At 57.7% G+C, this 19,298-nt stretch overlaps 1 protein-coding gene across 4 annotated transcripts; it reads right to left on the minus strand.

Annotated features, from left to right (window-relative positions):
• Positions 1-9: 9 nt before the first annotated feature.
• On the minus strand, positions 10-19,247 carry MTA2 (metastasis associated 1 family member 2). Of its 4 annotated transcripts, XM_073352099.1 has the most exons (18): positions 18,333-19,243; positions 16,013-16,080; positions 15,425-15,518; positions 13,405-13,522; positions 13,035-13,098; positions 12,662-12,779; positions 12,367-12,469; positions 12,183-12,282; positions 11,666-11,854; positions 11,313-11,387; positions 11,143-11,201; positions 10,779-10,876; positions 10,453-10,592; positions 9,812-10,040; positions 9,647-9,736; positions 1,643-1,761; positions 1,201-1,349; positions 10-696 (listed from the first exon to the last, which is right to left on the minus strand). In XM_073352099.1, the coding sequence occupies exons 1-18, from the start codon at positions 18,358-18,360 to the stop codon at positions 525-527; spliced, it is 2,013 nt and encodes a 670-aa protein (XP_073208200.1). In that variant the 5' UTR covers positions 18,361-19,243; the 3' UTR covers positions 10-524. The 4 variants fall into 4 exon arrangements, with proteins under 4 accessions (XP_073208200.1, XP_073208199.1, XP_073208201.1 ...); XM_073352098.1 differs by having other exon boundaries at positions 9,647-10,040; positions 18,333-19,247; XM_073352100.1 differs by lacking the exon at positions 11,313-11,387 and having other exon boundaries at positions 18,333-19,245.
• Between the last annotated feature and the right edge of the window lie 51 nt (positions 19,248-19,298).

Raw genomic sequence — 19,298 nt, forward strand, 5'->3', positions numbered from 1 at the left:
GCGGGCAGGTGAAGAAAAGGCGTTGGTTTATTTCCTGGTTGCTATAAGAACTGGTTACAGGTTGAGTTAAAAAAACAGACAGATTCTCCTCTCTGATCATGTACAAAACCCAGGCCCGGCTGGGGGGATGGGGAGCCGGGCTCAGGGAGCGGGGACGCGGAGCTGTGGCTTGTGGGAAATGAGCAGAGACAGCAGAACCAACACAGGGAAACAAGGAAAGACAAGAAGTAACTGCAGTTGGGGAGAGGGGGCAGATGGAGCCCCTGGCTCCCCACTTCAAACCCCCTTCCCCCCCTGCCCCCCCCAAGATCCTGACACAAACACCCCAGCCCTGAAGAAGGAGGGGGAGTTTGTGGAAATAAAAAATTAAAAAAAAAGTGGAAGCCACACCCCTGCACCCCATACCCCTGGGCTGATCTCTCAGGGGGCTGGGGAAGCCATGTGGAACCAGGCGCTGCAGCCCAGCCTGCCACGCACACAGGCTCTGGAGACGGGAGGTGCGGCTTCGGGAAGAGGGGCCAGGCTCAGTCCTCCAGGATGATGGGTTCACTGGTGCTGGCAGGGTGGGCCGGGGGCCCCGGCACCAGCGGCGCTACCACAGGCCGTATGGGCAGCGCTGGCTTCACCTTGAGTGGCAGGTTGGGCCTACGGGCAGCTCGGCGCATCTCCAGGTGGGTGAGAGCCTTGCGCAGGGCCCTGCAGGAGACAGACAGCAGGTCAGAGTGGGACAGCCTGCAAGCAGGGGCTCAGGGCCCCTCCAAATACCCCCACAGGCAGCTCTGGGTCTGAACAGGCACAAGCCAGCTAGCTCCTGCTGCCGCAACACACAGAGCCTTCAGCTCGGTGAGGGGCAACAAGTCACAGCAAGAATGAGGCCACAGCCCCTGCCCTCCTCCTGGAGGTTGGTGGCGGGGAGAGAAAAGATGGAATGCCCTTCCCCATTCAAAAACTAGTGGGTTAGAGTGGGGGTGAGACTAAACCCCCCCAATTTCCCCCCCATCCAACTGAGAGCTTCAGTTCTCCCCCAGTTGGTCTTGGGGTATGCCCCACCCATCCCCTCCCATTACCAAGTGTCCCCTATGCCTGTCCCCCCATCTGCCATGATTCCCCCATTGCCTGGTGGGACCTGTCCTCTGTGACCTAGTGGCTCCCCTTCCCCCCATTGCCTGGGGCCCCCTCTGCCCCGCACCCGCAAGGTACCTGGTGTCCTTAGTGGCCACGAAGACAACAGGGTTGGGGGCATCAGCTGGGTTCAGCTTCTGACGCTTGACAGCTGGCTGGGCACTCGACCGCATCCCCGAGGTCATGGGCCGGCCATTGGCCGAAAACGGGACCCCACTCCCTGCCACCTGCACCAATCACAGACCAGAGCCATCAGCTGGGCCTCACCACCTCCTCTGCATGGACCCCACCCCTACACCAATCACAGACCAGAGCCATCAGCTGAGCCCCACCCTCTGTTGGGACCCACTAACCTAACTCCCATGGGGTTGCCTGAACAGCGACTCCCCTGGGAAGGGGCTCTGGAGCGCAGGCAGGAAGTTCTGACAGCAAGCACCCACCCACGGGTGGGGACCCCCCAGGTCACTCATGCCATCCCTGCCCCCACCCCACAGTGTGTGTATGTGTGTGTGGCACTCACACTGTCATACGCCCTCTTGCCCACGATGCCGGCCAGACCCCGGTTCTGGCTCATTTGATTCCGGTTTATGGGCGTCTTGGTGCCACGTGGCGTTTTTGGTTTCAGAGGGGCCTGCGCAGCTGGAAAACCAGACAGCACCATGAGGATCCCACAGCCTAGTTCACCGCCCTCCCCCATCCTCCCCACCCCAATATATTAACCAAACACAGCCCTCCCCCACCACAATGCCCCACTGCACCCCCATGAGGATTCCTGCAGGGCTGCACATCAAACTCCCCTTGGGCATTCCTTTCCTTGCATTAACTGGGGGGCTTGGGGATGGTGGTGTTCATAGGAATCCCCCTCTAAGTGCCTGAGCCCCACAAGCGAGATGGGAATCATTTGCTCAGCGGTGCCTGTTGGGGCCATGCCAGTGTCCTGCCCCTGTCCATGTTCCCTCTCTGCACACCTAAGGGTATGAAGGACGGTATGGCCGTGACCATCCCTCTGTTCCCTTGTGTGTGCCCCTGCATGGATCTCATCCTAGGTGACTGGCCAGCAGTCCCCCCTCCCAGGTGCCATCAGTGGCCCTGAACAATGATTGGAACATGGCCTTTCTGAACCTGGCTTCTGGGCTCAAAGGCCAGTCTGGGACACAGCTGTGGGCACAGGGCAGTGGGTTACTCCAACAGGAGGGTTCTTGAAACGTGCAGAGGAGGCAGCCTGACTTCTGGCTGAAAAAGCTGTGATACCTGGGGAGAAGGAACGCCTGCCATGTGATAACACTGGAATCCACTGGGGAAACCATTTAGATGGGCTCTGGGAAGAGACCACTTGTCCCTTAGTGGTGCCATTTAATGCAACCAAAAGGCAGGGAGACTGGTCCTTCTAGGTAAGAGATCAGGGCCCTAGAGATCTCTCCAGAGTGGAGTTGCTTCTTTTGCCCCAAGAGGAATTGTATTTAGGAAAGAAAATAGGGAAATTCACTCTCTGGATTCAGTGGGAATCTTAAAACAACTTTAGGAGGTAGTCTTGCCACCGCCTGATCTGGATGAAACATTGTATATTGGGGCAGCCAGCGGGCTTGGAGTTTGCCCACCTGCTTGGCTGACGGAACGGCCACCAGAAGAGCTACTTTGACAGTAACATGCTGAAGAGAACATGAGCCCTTCCAGGCCTTTATTTGGCTTTTTAACTGTTGGAGGAACAGTAGGGGAGAGAATACACCACATGACTGGACTGGGCTGGCATGCTCTAGCTGTTGCAAGGTGGACCTTGACCGAACTGATCTAAAGTCCACAGAGATTCAGATGCAGACGACAGTCAATCTTGTGACCAGGGCTTTCCAAAGAGCCATGGCTGCATGGAGCTCCCAGACTGAGAGAGTCTTCTCCATTGTGAGAAGTTGGTTCTCCTTGTTGAGGGCTTTAGGCTTGGTAAAATCAGTCCTCAGACTTGCAATGAACAGGCTCTATCAGCAGCCCTTAGCCAGCCAACACAAGCAGGTAGTTAGATGTTTGCGTCCGGATGGAGAATCTGGCCACAGTTCTGAGAAACTATATCAGGTCAATCAGGTAGTGCTCTTGAAGGCAGAGGTTACGTTTAAATGAGATCCAGCAACTAGAGAGACATTTGTACGCAGTCTCATCTCTCCCAGAGACAATGGTTCCCCTATCTGAAGTTGGTCCATCCGAGCACCTCAGTCTGCCCCAGAAGTATCTGGGATTGAGGTCTTTGTTGGTGGAAGGATGGAGATGCAGAGCTTCTGTCCACCAGTTTAATGACGATGGTACGAATTGGGACGATGATGTGCATGGCTGTCTTGTAAGGCAATATACCAATCTGAGCCAGTCCTGTGCTGGGGGAGATGAAGCCTGGCTAGCAGCATCATGTCAGAGCAGCCTAAGAGTTGAGAACACGTTTTCACCATGGCTGATTGATTTAATTTGATGTGGGAGGTCACAGAGTTTAAGCCAGGACCTCCATGAGAGCATCTAGTCTGACCTCCCGTATAGCACAGACTACTCAACCCCACCCCATTAACTCAGGCTATTGGGCTCAATAACCTGGATTAGACTAAGTATTACAGCCCTCTGGGGACTAAACTAGTATGTGCCACAGGCAGAGGCTACGGGGGAGCAAAGTGCACCACTGCTTGAGGCCCCTGCAATGGCCGATGATTGTCTGGGGAAATCTCTCCTCGGGAAGGTACTCCACTGATGAACTGGGAGTCAATCAGAGCTACTATAAACCATCTGGGGTGGGATGATTTGCTGGAGTTTATCATCATCAAGACAGGAGAAATTCCAGAGGCCTGGAAGAGGGAAAAATAGTACCAATCTATAAAAAGGGGAATAAGGACAACCTGGGGAATTACAGACCACTCAGCATAACTTCAGTAGCCAGAAAGATAATGGAGCAAATAATTAAGCAATCAATTTGCAAACACCTAGAAGATAATAAGATGATAAATTACAATCAGCATGGATTTGTCAAGAATAAATCCTGTCAAACCAACCTAATAGTTTTCTTTGACAGGGTAACAAGCCTTGTGGATAGTGAGAAAGCGGTAGATGCAATATATCTTGACTTTAGTAAGGCTTTTGATACTGTTGTGCATGACCGTCTCATGAACAAACTAGGGAAATATAACCTAAATCAGGGGTCAGCAACCTTTCAGAAGTGGTGTGTTGAGTCTTCATTTACTCACTTTAATTTAAGATTTCGCGTGCCAGTAATACATGTTAACGTTTTTTAGAAGGTCTCTCTCTATAAGTCTCTATATTATATAACTAAACTATTGTCGTATGTAAAGTAAACAAGGTTTTCAAAATGTTTAAGAAGCTTCATTCAAAATTAAATTAAAATGTTGATCTTACATCACTGTCCTGCTCAGCCCGCTGCCGGCCTGGGGTTCCGTTCACCTAGGCCAGCAGCGGGCTGACTGGGGCCTCCGGCTGGGACCCCAGCTGGCAAGGGGCCGGCAGCCAGAACCCCAGACCGGCAGTGGACTGAGTGGCTCAGCCCACTGCCAGCCAGGGTCCCGTCTGCCAGCTCCTGCCAGCCAGGGTCCCGGCTGCCGGCCCCGCTCAGCCCTCTACCGGTCTGGGGTCCCGGCCCTGTCCACATAGAGTAGATACCTACCTTCTCCCTGGTTCTAGCCATTCTCTTCCTCTCTCTGCACTGAGATGAGGGTGGGAGTGTGCTGAGAACAGGGCTGGGGGTGAAGGAGCAGGCTGGGGGTTGGGGTGCAGGGTCTGACCAGGAGCTAGAATGAGGGAGGGGCTCAGGGGTGGGGCAGGAGGTTTGGGTGTGGAGCGCTTACCTGGGCGGTTCTCATTTGGTTTGAGGGGTGCAGGTGGGAATGGGGGCGCGTGCAGGAGCTCCCGTGTGGTGCTCAGGGTGGGGTGGGGATGTGGGGGGCACAAGAGTCAGGGCAAGGGGGCGTGGGCTGGGGTTGTGGGGGTGCTACCAGCCCCCTGCCCTGAGTGACTCACAGCAGGGGGCTGGAGGGGATATACTGATTCCACCCCCTTTCCCAAGGTCTCCAGAGCAGAGAACATGCTGCGGCTCCGCTTCTCCCCCTCCATAGCAAGGGCCGTCAGCTGATTGGCAGCAGGGAGGAAGAGGAGGAGGGGCAGGAACCCAGCACACTGGGGGAAGAGGCAGGGGGAGGGGGAAGTTTGCCTGCCCTGCAAGGAGAGAGCGGTGGGCAGGGGGCGGAGAAGAGCGGGCCGGGCCGGGCAGGATTTTTAATGGCACATTGCTGTCTGCCGGGGTCAGACAGCAGCGTGCCATTAAAAATTGGCTTACATGCCATCTTTGGCACGTGTGCCATAGGTTGCCGACCCCTGACCTAAAATGGAGCTACTATAAGGTGGGTGCATAACCAGTTGGAAAACAGTTCCCAGAGAGTAGTTATCAGTGGTTCACAGTCAAGCTGGAAGGGCATAACAAGAGGGGTCCTGCAGGGATCAGGTCTGGGTCCGGTTCTGTTCAATATCTTCATCAATGATTTAGATAATGGCATAGAGAGTACACTTATAAAGTTTGCACACAATACCAAGCTAGGAGGGGTTGCAAGTGCTTTCGACGATAGGACTGAAATTCAAAATGATCTGGACAACTGCTCTGAAGTACGTAGGATGAAATTCAATAAGTACAAATACAAAGTACTCCACTTAGGAAGGAACAATCAGTTGCACACATACAAAATGGGAAATGACTGCCTCAGAAGGAGTACTGCAGAAAGGGATCTGGGGGGGTCATAGGTGATCATAAGCTAAATATGAGTCAACAATGTAATATTGCAAAAAAGGAAAACATCCGTCTGGGATGTATTAGCAGGAGTGTTGTAAGCAAGACATGAGAAGTAACTGTTCCTCTCTACTCCATGCTGATAAGGCCTCAGCTGGAATACTGTATCCAGTTCTAGGCACCACATTTCAGGAAACGTGGACAAACTGGAGAAAGTCCAGAGAAGAGCAACAAAAATGATTAAATGTCTAGAAAACATGACCTATGAGGGAAGACTGAAAAAATTAGGTTTGTTTAGTCTGGAGAAGACAGGGATGGACGGACGGACATGATAACAGTTTTCAAGTACATAAAAGGTTGTTGCAAGGAGGAGGGAGGTAAATTGTTCTTGTTAACCTCAGAGGATAGGCCAAGAAGCAATGGGCTTAAATTGCACCAAGGGAGGTTTAGGTTGGACATTAGGAAAAACTGCTTGGCAGGGTGGTTAAGCACTGGAACAAATTGCCTAGGGAGGCTGTAGAATCTCCATCATTGGAGGTTTTTAAGAGCAGGTTAGACAAACGCCTGTCAGGGATGGTCTAGTTATTACTCCTCTTGAGTGCAGGAGACTGGACTAGATGACCTAGTAAATTCCCTTCCAGTTAGTTCTATAAGGTCGAGTTTCTTGAACAGGCCAAGGACAGAATCTAGGGAGACTTCCTGTTGGGGCTGCCTAGACATACATGCTCTGTATCTTCAGATGCATGGCCACCACCAGCTACTTTGTGAAGACTCTTGGTCCTCTGGAGAGACCAAAGGTCAGCACCTTGCAGTGATAATGGTTGTCCCCCTACTGTCAGTCAGAGGCACTTCCATAGCACAATCACTCTAGCCCACAGGAAGGGCGCATCCTGTAAGTCTGGAACCACAAACCAGCCTTGAGCCTGTAACGAAGGGATGAGGGATCTGAGCGTTGCCATCCAGGAAGATGCATATGTGTCTGTTCAGTCCTCTCAAGTTGAAGATGGGACGTGGACCCCCTTTTTTCTTGGAATAAAGAACTATCAGGAGTAGAAATCTCTTCCCTGCTCCTAGGCAAAGCAGGGAGGCCACTTGCAATTGGTTTTCATGAGAAGGGTCTCTGGAGAGGGATAGGAAAGGGGGTAGAGACTGGAATGGGAGTACCCTGGGAGAGGACTTATTAGTACCCCTTGGTCAGTTATTACTTCACTCCACATCAGAGTGAATAAAGGGGGCATCCCAAGATAAGGTTGGGGAAAGCCGCTCTGGATTGTGACCCTTGACCTGTGTGTCGAACTGCTCCCTAGACAATGAAGTTAGGATGGCTAGTGGTGGACGAGAAAATCTAGGCTGTCACTGCAAGAAGATGGCTGTTCCGGCTTCCTTCGGGAGGCTGGGGTGCAAATGCCCAATGATCGCAGCAGGTATCTGGAACCATCCAGGGAATGTAGAACATCGTAGTACAGGGGCTAAATATCTCTTGAACAGACGCTCTGAAATGGTGTTCTGCAACTCCTTTGGGACACTTGGTGCTTGTAGCCATGTGGTGACTGCCACAGCCATGGATCTAGCTGCATATCCAAAGCAGCTGCTTGGAGAGATGTTTGCACCAGTGACAGATGTTATTGCCTTTAGATACTGTCTATCCTCTTAAAGTCTACTGATAAAGGGAGCTACTTTCTCCTAAGTTAGAGTCCAACTCAGAACAGTGCTTGGTAATTTGCTATCTGTACGTGGGGCAAGGCAGAGGAATAAGCTTTTCTACCCCAGAGAGGTCATATCTCCTATCCAGGGTTTTGTCTTTCAGAGTAGACATCAGTGGACCACATTGTCTGTCTCTCTCCTTCCAAGACCACCAGGGATCCAGGGACCAGGAGGGAGTAGAACTTCTCAGCTCCCTTCTGCAGAACTTGATCTCTCTTTTCTCTGTTTGCTTTGAAGTTCGGGTGATGGTACCCAGGGGCTTCCAGAGATCTGTGGCTGGCTCCACTGTGCCCTTCCCAACTGGCATCACCATCCTGCCCAGAGCAGAGTTGTCGAATAGTCTGGGGAATGAGGGGTCTTGGATCATTGAGGTCTCAGTTTCTAGGGCATCAGAGTCTGAGTAGTCTGCTCCTGAAATACTCTGTAGGCATCCAGAGCAGAGACCGCTGCATCAAGTGAGACAAGGAGGGATCTATAGGAGAGGTTGGGGACACTGCTCCTCAGTTTCAGGACCTGTCTCTCCCTCCTCTGCAGGATGTTCTTCCTCATCTCTAACCCTTCAAGCGTCTCACGGCCAAGGGATCTGGGTCGTGTCTCAAGGAGGCCTTGTAGTCAAAGCTGCAGGAAAGTGGAACATTCTCTGCTTGCCAGTGTGCTAGAGGGAGAGCCACTTCTGGAGGATTTTCAGAGCAGAGCCGAGTACTGCCACAGTGGAGAGCTGTAAGAGTGGGGCTGGTCAGACCATTGCCATGGAGGTGGGTGCCAGAGAACAGACCAGCGCTCTGGTACTCACTGGAGAGGAACCCTTCTCAGAGCCCGGTATATGGGCAGGAGGAAGTGGTGAGGTCTGGAGAGGGAGAGGAGATTTCCTGTGACAACAGCATGACCTCTTGGCCGGTGTGTCAGTACAGCTGTTGAAGACTGTTCTGTGTGTAGCATCCTTGGGACCAGAGGAGTAGCAACTCCCAACGCCAGAAACTGTTGGAGTCTATCAGTGGTGCCGACAGTTCCAGTGCCGACAAATCTGTCATTTTAGTACCACACACGGGTGCTGGACCACTCGATTCCTTGTCACTTGCCCCTGGATTCTGAGAGGGAGGGAACCGAAGGCCAAGGACTTTTCTTAGGCCTCTCGGTACCTCCTGGTTCAGGGAAGGTAGATTGGTGCCTGGAGCCATGTGTGGTCTGGTGTTCTGGGCAATTCTGCCTCAGAGGGGAGGACATAGAACCAGTCGTCAGCACTGGAACAGCCAGTGATGCCAAGCTGACTTTTGGCAGCTGTGGCTGGCCCATTGGTACCATTTCAGATTCCCCCCAACGGTACTGGTCTCAGGAGCTGCATCCCAGCTGCCAGCAGCACTGACTGCCAGGGACTTGAAGTGGAAGGTCTTGCGTGGAGCCTGATACCCGTTCTTTTGGGTTCAAAGCACCCCCAACTGCTCCAGAAGGAAGCATTTCAGCCAAGTGTCCATGATTGTCTTGTTGACAAGAAGGACCAGTAGAGTGCACCAACCAGATACAGGTCTCGCCTAGGCAGACAGTTAAGGGCCATGTCCATGGGAAAGGGGAACACACACAGGATGGAAAGCTTGAGGGCCTTCAATCCACAAAGCACCGAAGAAAAATAAGGAACTTGGGAGGAGTGGGGAGGGGATCGCTAAGAAAACTAAGGGAAAAAAGCATTTAAGGGATTAACGTGACCTATCTACCACTAGGAAACATGCCGAACGCAGCAGGCAGCCACAGCCTGGCTCCATCTCACTGCCAGGGGCAGCAAGAGGAACTGAGGGACGGTTGCATCCACTCTGCCCTTTATGCCAGGGGCATGCAGATGCACCTAGAGTGGGATCCTCAGACAAGCACTCAAAGACAGTGGAGCAACAGCCCTGTTCAAGTGGAGAGCAGTGCTGTCCGGTCAATGGGGTCTGAGGAGTTACCCCATCCCCAGGGGGAAAGGGCTGGTGTGGGGCATGGGGAGCCAGGCAGGTGTGGGGCTGCAAGCCTCAGTCCTCCCAAGCTGGGCTCTCCCTGCTGTGCCTAGAGCTCTGTGCCCAAGACCCTTACCCAGCTCCTTGACGATGGTGGCCAGCGGCAGCCGCACCAGGGGGTGAATCTTCAGGGGAGTCTTGGCTGCCTTGGGTAGCCGGATAGAGCCTACGGAGGGAAGCAGAGTGCGGGTGTGAGATGGGGGAGCCCATGATGTCCTCCCTCCCAGCCCTGCACACGTACACTCAGCCTTGATGGCGTTGGCATTGATAGGGGCATAGGGGCGCCGGGCAGCACGGCGTGGCTGCAGGATGTCGCGACACATGCGGCGGGCAATGCGGGTCAGCTTGGTGGTCTGTAGCAGGAAGGTCTGGCGGTTCTTGGCCAGCAGCTTGGCCCGGTTGGCGCTGGTTGTGTAGGGAGAAAGGCTCTGGGCTTCAGGCCTTGACATGTGGCCCCTGGAGTGCGGCTCCTGTGACACAGAAGGGTAGGTGGTCAGGGCCCAGCATGGGACACTGGGAGAGCCTGGGGGCAGGGACACAACCCAGCACAGGTGAGACAGAGGAGCCCAAGGCTCAGTGCTGGCAGTTCCCAGATCTCACCCTGTGGGGTATGCACCCCCCTCGGACCACAAGAAATGAGGGCCTCCTCAGTGTAGCCTAACACCTCTGCCCCCCACACCCAGCCCCCAATGCAGGCATTAACCATGGATGGCTGCACCCATGCCCATCCACTCCAGCAGGCATTACCAAGGCACTGCATGCAGCAACCTGCATTCCTATGCCCCCAGGCAGGGATTGCCACAACACTGTCAGTGCCCTGCATGCCCAGCCCCTGGGAGGTGTTACCGTGGTGCCATGCCCATGCCTCTCAGCAGGCATTACCGTGGCGCTGCGGGCGGCTCCCTCCAGCTGCGTCGGGGTCTTCAGCCCCCCGTATTTCTTCCAGTAGATCCAGCAGGAGGCACAAAGGCGGCATTGCATGTTGGGCGGGCCCCAGGCATACCACTGTGCTGACTGGGTGGCTGAGGGAGAGGAGAGACTGCAGCATTAGGGGAAGGGGACTCCACAGCTGAGCAACCCGCTGGCAGGCAGGCCCAGGGACCCGTTCCCCTCTCCTGGGACAAGATCCATGGCAGCAGTCAGGGCCCTCCATCCCCAGGACTGGGCAGAGACACCCCCACCCCTTGGAGCCCCACATCAGCACTCACTGTGGCAGCTCTCGCAGGTCAGCCCCTTCTGGAAGCCAGCCCCGTTCATGCCAGGCTTGGAGCCCACCGAGATGATCTGATTGGGGTTAGGTTTAGTGCTGCCAGGGGAGAAGAGACGATGTCACACCCAACTCCATCTCCAGCCCCCCCCCCACCTAGGGGGAGGGCAGGTGGCCTGCTCTCCACAGCACATGGGACAGGCCCCTTTTATCCCAGCCCCCCACTAGAAGGGGACATAGCCCCTCCCCCAGGCCTAGCCTCTGGTCCTAACTCCTCCACATGCTCACACTGGGGGCAGGGGGTGACCCCCCTCTCCCCCATGCTCACACTCAGTTGAGGTGACCCCCCCCCCCGCCATACTTACTAGGTAGGGATGTAGACCTGCTTCAGTTTGCTGTCAGCTTCAGCTGCCTTCAACCTTTTCTGCAAACAGAGACACAGCCTAAGCAGGGGAGGAAACAGGGCCCCATCACTCGCCTCCAGCAGGAGCAAGGCACAGCCCCAGAGCCCCCCCACCTCCAGGGCCTAGCTCACCTGCTGGATGTAGCGGTCGGTGGTTTTCCACATGTAGTAGAACTGCACGATGCTGGCCAGGGACTTCCAGGGCAGCTGCAAGGGCCACAGAGGTGGTCAGACAGCACCAGGAAAGCCCCACACACCCAGCCCCTGGAGGCATGGGGTGGGAGGGAGACAGCAGTGCCACAGCACCCCCCGCACACCCGAGCCAGTGCAGGATCAATCTCCAGGGCTCCCAGCCCCTCTCCTGGGTTCATATCCCCCCCAAGATGGAGCAGTCCAGTGCGGGTGCCTGGGAGGTTCTTACAACCCCCACAAAGGAGGGACTTAGAGCTGGTCCCAGGCGGATCCCTCCCCCCATCCCCACTCACAAAGTCCTGTCGGATGTCATTGAAGTCCTTGCCGTACTTCTCCAGCGCCTCCTCAAAGAGCATGGCCTCTGAGGCTGACCACTCCTCCATCTCGTCACGGCACAACACTGGGCCCCCCTGGGGCACAAGCGTCGACATGGCCTTGGCCAGGTCATAGCCATTCCGCTGCAGCGTGTCCATGGCGTGGAACTGCAGGGAAGGGGCCTGTCAGCAGGCTGTTGCTCCTTGCTGCTGGGAGTCACACGAGGCCCGGAGCCACCACCCCAGCACCCCATGAGAGGAGTGCAATGTTCCCCAGGGGTTACGTCTCTCAACCCTCTGGGCAGGGGGCAACCCAAGCCCCCCAGCTTTGAGTCAGGAGGGTTGAGGCAGCTCCAGAAGCCCCCGTAACATCCAGTGAGTCACCTGGGGCTGTAGGGGCCCCGCCAGCAGCCAGTGGGGATAGGGACACCCCACAAATGGACTATAGAACTCAGACAACACACAGCCTGTTCCCTGCCCCCCATCTCCCTCTCACCAGCGTAATATCCCGGGAGGCGGCGGCTGCACTCATGTGCAGACTGGGCTGCCGGATGGAACTGCTGCAATCCAGAGCTCGAGCAAAGGTCCCGACGGCCCTGGGGAGGGACACAGGTTAGCAACGACCCAGAGCCCAAGGAGGCCCCACGTGAACCAAGAGACCCCCACCCCCCCAGTCTCACCGAGCCACCACCAAGAATTGGTCGATCTGCCGGTCAGTCAGTGGGTTGTCGGGGTCCCAGACCTTCATCTCCATCTTCTGCTGGTTCCGATTGTCCGACTCGCCTGTGGGGAGGGGCCAGTCAGAAAAGACGATGCTGCATCTCTTCCCCCCTCCACCCTGAGAGGGGGCAGGCAAGGCACACAGCTCCCCTAGGGCATTGAGGACCTCCCCCCCCGGGTCGCGGCTCCCCCAAAGAGCAAGGCTGACTTCCCCCAGGGGCACAGATCAGTCCAGGAGACACCCTTTCCCATCACCTTCAGCCAGCCGGTCAGGGATCTCAGCTTGGTACTTGCAGCCGACCCGGATCTCCCCCTGGTCGGCCAGAAGCGTCTTCTGGACAGGGTCAAAGACCAGCGAGTAGAAGAAGCAGTCCTGGGGGAGGGGCAGAGGGGTGAGGCAGGGCACCCCAGCAGACTGGCCTCCCCCAACCCTGCCCCACCCAGAAACAGCTCTTCCCATCCCTCACAAGAGAGAGCTCTGCCCTGGTTTCAACCCTTCTCACCTGCAGCCAGGCCAGGGGGCAAGTCCTCCTTCCTCCCTGCCCCCAATCCCTGACCAGTTCCAGGGGGCTGATCGCAGCCCCTCAACCCATGCAGGCCAAGCCCCTCCACAGGCCCAGCTCCTCACCTCCTTCTCCAGGTACTGGCTGAGGATGTCAGTCTCATTGAGCAGCGTGACGCTGCATTTCCCCCTGCAGGGACCAAGCATAGGGCACATCACAGGCTGGCCCCATGGCTCCCCATGCCCCGGATTGGGGCCCTGAGGGATCCCCACATCCCGCCGGACCCAGCAGCAGCAGCACAGAGCCAGCCCCAAAGAGCTGCTGCTCCGGGCTCACACCCTTCCCTGTGCAGCGGGCCTGGTGCTGGGCTTCCCCAGAGGGCACAGAGTCGGGAGATGGCAACAGGGAGGCACAAAATCCAGGATAAGGCCCCCCAGGCCAAGGAAGGCCCCTCCCTCAGAAGAGCCCTAGCCCCTGTGCCCAGCCCCCACGCACCGTATGTGGGTGGCTGGCAGTGACTCAAACTGGCGCGACAGGAAGAGCTCGCGATGCTTCAGCTGGTGCCGCTGCTGCTCGGACACCCCCGGCTGCTTCGACTCCTCCTCAAACTCGCCTGTGGCAGGACACGAGGGTCAGGGGCTCCCAGCCTCACCACCTACCCCCCCGACAGAGAGCCCCCAGCCCCACCACCGTCCCCTGACAGAGAGCTCCCACAGAGCCCCCAGCCCCACCACCGTCCCCTGACAGAGCGCCCCCACAGAGCCCCCAGATACCCCTTCCCCGATGGAGAGCCCCCAACCTCACCACTTCCCCCCCGACAGAGAGCTCCCACAGAGCCCCCAGCCCCACCACTGTCTCAGGAGCAAAGCCCTGCTGCTCCCATCACCCACTCTATCCCCCAGGAGCAGAGAGTACTGCCCTACCCCCGCATTCAGCCCCCAGGCTGAATCCTCCCCTTCCTACCACCTCCACAGCTTCACAGCACACCACCCTGCCAAGAACAGGGCAACCCCCAGGATTAACTGTCCCCTCCCTGCCCGGGAGCACCCATAACTCCCCCTGGAGCAGAGCACCTGCCTGGGGTTAACCCTTCCTGTGCTGAAAAGCAGAGTGTCATGTCCCCCCCCAATAACCCCAGGAACACAGCGCGGCCTTAGGTTAACCCCCGCCCACTGCCCAAGAGCAGAATGCACCCCCCCCAAGAACCCTCCCCCCAGCAAAGCACGCTGCCCCCCTATCCTCAGAGGCCCATCCCCCACTCCCCACAGCAGGAAGTGGCCAAGCTGCACCACCGCCAAAAAGCTCATTGTTCTCCCAGCCCCACTGTCTCCAGCACTTGGCAGCAGCCCAGTGGGGGACGGCACTGATTCCACCCCTGCTCATGTGTTCAGGAAGCCCTGTGGGGTGGGGGCAGGGTAGGTGGGGGCAGCCCCCTGGGACCCAGTCCCACTCCTCACCTACCCCACTGGGGCAGAGTCAAGGGTGGCCCCCACTGAACAGGCCCGGAAACCCCAAGCCCAGGCGAGCAGCTAGCACAGGCCCCAACCGGAAGAGCTCCCACGGCCTGTTAACCCTGCACTGCCCATGGCCTCCATGTTGCACCAGCCTCATACATGAGGCGCTAGGGAGAGCTGGGCAAGTTCCACCCCCGGCACCTCTCACTCCAGACCCACAGTCCTCTGCTATGGCAGCCCCTCCCCCACAGCTCTGCTGGTGCCCCTCACTCCCAATCTGCAGCCCCCTGCTACCCCAGCTCTGGGCTGGGAAATGAACTAACATACCCCCCCCACACACACACACACACCCTAGACTCTGTCTCCACAGTTGCATTTGCTAATTGTGTGTTTGACACCAGTGCTCTTGGGGAGAAAGGTCAAAGTCTTGGCACCTGCAAGACCCTTCACAGACCCTTGGGCACTGCCCAGTGCAGGGTGAATAGGCGTGAGACAAGGAGGAGGAGGACGTGGGACCCAGACTATATTGTGTGCTGGGGGGCTCATCACCCCAGAGACACTCCCTGTCCCAAACCACGAATGACAAGCATTAGTGCCACTCTTTCCCAGTGCCTGCAGCCTAGGCGGAGGGGAGGGGAAGGAGCTGGCAGCTCTCCTAGCCAGGCAGGCAGGGAGCTGCCCAGGGAGGGGCAGGTGGTGCGGCCTTTCACCCACAAGCTCTAGGCGGCAGCAGATCTGCAGCATGTCTGCCCTGCATCATAGGCATGGGGCCATAATCTTCCCCCAACCAGCCCCACCCCACACATGCCCCACTGCCCCCCGATAGGCCACACACACACATCCCAGTGGCCAAGACTCCTCAACTGAGACAGATCCACTGCTCCCCAACAACCCTATGCATGCCCCTACAACTTCATCCCCAAAGATACACCCACCCCCTGCTAGCCTGAGACAGCCCTAATAACCCCCCAAGACCTCTACCCCACTCCATTCACCCCGAGAAGACCCCCAGAGGCCCTGGGCCTGCCAGCAGGGCTATGGGGATGGGCCCCAGCACTCACGAGCGTTGCTGTCAGCCAGGCTGTTGAGGCTGCTGGAGATATCCCGTCGCCGGAAGAGACACACCACCTTGGCCTCCACATTGCCATTGGCTGTCTGGGGATGAGAGCAGGACGCTGCCTGAGGGGAGGAGCTGGCACTGCTGTTCCCCTGGGAGTTGCTCCTCACCACTCCCACGCCCTGGACACAGCACTCGGTGCAGCCTCCCAGATGGGGTACCGAGGCAACCGCCAGGTGATCCCATTTCCCTCCTGTACTTACAAATGGCAGGCTCAGAGAGGCTGCGGTGCCCTCAGGTGCAACCTTGCAATCTGGCCAATGGGTCCCTCCTGTAGAGAAGGGTATGGCTGCAAATGCCCGAAGGGAGGATTTGGTGAGGGAGGGGATCTGGCTGTGGCTCTCTGGTCTGAGAGCGGGTATGGATGTCTAGCTCTAGTCCTGCAGCCCGAGGGAGGTGGAGGGGGTGGGTCTCAGGTGCACAGCTGGTGGGGGTGAGCATACAGGTACTGGCTATGGTTCTGTGGCCCTAACGGGTGTGTGCAGGAGATGGGGTGGGGGGTGTCTCTGGGTGTGGTCCCATGGCCGCTGACCTTGTTGAGCTCCTCGATGCGCCGGACGAGGTAGGGGTTACTGGAGGAATTCTCAAAATAGACATAATCTGCAGAGAGAATTGAGACCAAAGCCGTCAGAGGGAAATCAGGAGAACAGGCAGGCACCCAGGAAGGACAGGCTGAACGCTCAGAGCCATCAAACGAGCCACCTGTCCCCATGGGGGCACACCACCACCTTCAGTCTCCACCCCAGTGCCACCTTCTCCCAACGGGGCATTCATCTCCTCCCCCATGGGGCTGCCTCACCTAGACTGCCCCAACTGTTTCATATCGCCTGCCAAGCACCCTGTGTATCCATGGGGTTTCCTGCCCCCACCCTAAGCCAGGCCCTGAAACAGCAGTAGCGAGGCAGCCCCCAAAGGGGGAGTTCCTCTCCCAGTCTCCATCCCACCAGGCAGTACAGCAGCAGGCAGCAACACATTCCTCCCATCCGCAGCCACTTGCCAACATGGGCAACATTGCCCAGGCTGCAGCATCCCAGAGCAGGGGCCAAGTTCCTACCCCACCCTCTGTAGCACCCAGACCCCCCCCCCCGCCACTCCCAGCCAGGCACCAGGCAGCACCCCCATGCTGGCACCACCTGCCAAACATCTGCATGGACAGGGCCCAGCCTAAGGGCAGCATTGCCAGTGCCTGGTGCTAGGTTCCAGCCTGGAACAGCAATAGCTAGGCCTGGGCAGCATTTACCAGGCTCGGGAGGTAGCTGAGCCACAGTGCCCAGGCAGTGGAGCAGCCACATACTGGTGTAGGCACAACGCTGTAAGGACAGGAGGAGACAGCCCCCCACCCCCACCCCTCAAAGTAGTACAACAGCAAGAGGATCTCAGTGTGAGATCAGACCCCCCTCGTGAGACACACCCCAGAGTCAGCACAAGGGGAAGACGTTATAAATAGAGCCATCAGGAAGGAGAGACCCTTCCCCCAAAGTGCCACTCCTCAAGTGCAGCACCAATGCCCCCAGGCTCCTCAGCACATGCTCAAACGCAGGGACCAGGGAACGGGTCTCCTGGGCAGCCTGGCCCCTGCAAGTGCCCTAAATCAGATCCCCCAACCCCCTGACCTCCTCAACCAGATTCCACACAAGCCAACCCCAACTGCTCTAAAATGAGATGTTGCACAACTGTCCCCACCTCCCAACCCACTCCCCAACTGCTCCACACACCACCCCCATAACCAGACCCCCAAACTACCACACACAACGTCCCCCAACCAGGCCTCCCCCTCCCATAGCCCATAATCCACCCCCAACAGCCCCAAAACTACATACACCTCACCCAGCCCTCGAAACCCACGCCCCCAAACTGCCCCACACATAACCTGCCCCCCTGGCCTCCCCACAACAAGATCCCCCCAGACTCTTCTCCCAAGCACCTCACACACCACTTGGTCAACTGCTCCATGTACACCCCAAAAAACTCCTGACCACATATAAACACCTCACTGACCCCCATTCCCCAATTGCTCCCCCACCAGCCATACCCACAGCTCACCAAGTCCTGTACTCCATAAACCAGCTCACTGCCCTGGACCCCCTATGGGCCCCACACCCGGTGAATTCCCTTACCCCGTGTAACCAAACTTGCTGCCCCCTCAAGGATTCCCTCCACCCCATAATCTGCCAGCTCCCCCCACAACCGACCTCATCCCCAAATAACCAGCCCAACCCACCAGCCAGAACCCCAAGTGCCCTATTTCCCCACAGTCCCTGAACTTCTTCACACCATGCCACCAGCTCACTACACCAGACTCCCCTGCCCCCACATAACTAGCCCATCATCCTTTACCCCCATTGTCCACTTCCCCCCCAACCTGATCCCCCCAACTGCCCCAGGGCCTCCAGAGGCCGTGAACACCCCATACCTGATGAAACCACCTCCCTAACCCACAGCGCCCCCACCCTATAACAACCCCCCAAGCCCCACATAACAAACCCGCTCCTTGCCACCCCCCACACAGCCTGTTCCCTATGGGTCAGCCCCCTCCGCGACACAGGGGCGCAGCATGTGGGGGGAGAACAGCTTCTTCCTCTAGGGCACTAGGTGGGCATCCTCCCCCCACCGTCCATAACCCCCGCCAGGACCTCCCAGCCCCCCCAATCCGCTAGTGCCGGGGACACACCGCCCCGTCCGGCTCCGCTTCCCCCCACTCTGACACCTCCAGCCCACCCACTGCCCCGCAGCGCCACCCTCCTGGGGGCGCCCCAGCACCGCCCTGCTCCGCCCCGCTCCCTCAGCCCCCCGCGGCTCCCCGCACTCACCGCCCAGCCCCCCCACTGACCCCCCCCCGGCCCCAGACTCACCCCCCACCCGGTACATATTGGCCGCCATGGCCCCGCCGCGCGATGGGGGAAAGGGGGGGGGTTTCCGTCCGGCTCCGCTCGGGCCCTCGCTAGCCCCGCTCCCGGCCGCTCTTCATCTCCTCCCGCTTCGCCGCGCCGCCGCCGCCGCCGCCGCCTCCTCCTCACGCAAGGCCGGGGCCAGGCGGCTTCGGGCGCCTCCGGCCGCCTCCGGCCACGCTTCGGGGATCTCCGGGAAAGGATCGGGGAGGCTCGGAAATATCCGAGGCGGCTTCGGGACGAAATCGGGTCTCTCCGGAAATGTTCGGCTCTTTCCGGAAACACCTGGAGACGCTTCGGGCAGCGCCGACGACAGCCTCCCGGCGACCCGTTCCTTCCGGCCAGTGATTCCGGTCCTGATGGCCGGAGACCTTCGGATAAATCCGGAGACTGCAGCATTCGGCTATTTCCGGACAGAGGCTTCCCCGCTCGGGCCTTTCCGGAGGGAGACCCCAGCGCAGGGTTTTTAACCTTTTCCTCTTCGATGGGCTCTGCAGCAAGGCTGCCCCTGGAACAAGGGGCAATTCCCAGCAGCCTCAACCGCATTAGGGTTATTTGCATACATGTACATATGCAAATTTACAGCTGTGCAGCCCAAAATAGTCACTAATTGACCCCTTATACTCAGGAATTCACTGATTGCAGGGGGATCCTGCATCCAAAGGTGAGATGCAGCCACCTCTGGGGTGGGGCACCACTGCACTAATTCCAGTGTCCTGCCATGTAGAAACGACAGAGCCCCAGCAGAGAGGCAGAGATGTCCTCTCTGTATCTCACTAGACCTGGGGAGCTAAATCCCTTATTTCCCTCTCCCCCGACTCTGGAACCAAAGCCTCAGCACGCTCCCCCCTCCCCCACATCCTCAGGGCGGTGTTAACAGTGATCCCTGCACTGTACCATCCTAACGCAGGCTAGCCCCACCCTCTGCTG

The sequence above is a fragment of the Lepidochelys kempii genome, chromosome 7 (assembly GCF_965140265.1).
Source record: "Lepidochelys kempii isolate rLepKem1 chromosome 7, rLepKem1.hap2, whole genome shotgun sequence".
Classification (NCBI taxonomy): domain Eukaryota; kingdom Metazoa; phylum Chordata; order Testudines; family Cheloniidae; genus Lepidochelys; species Lepidochelys kempii.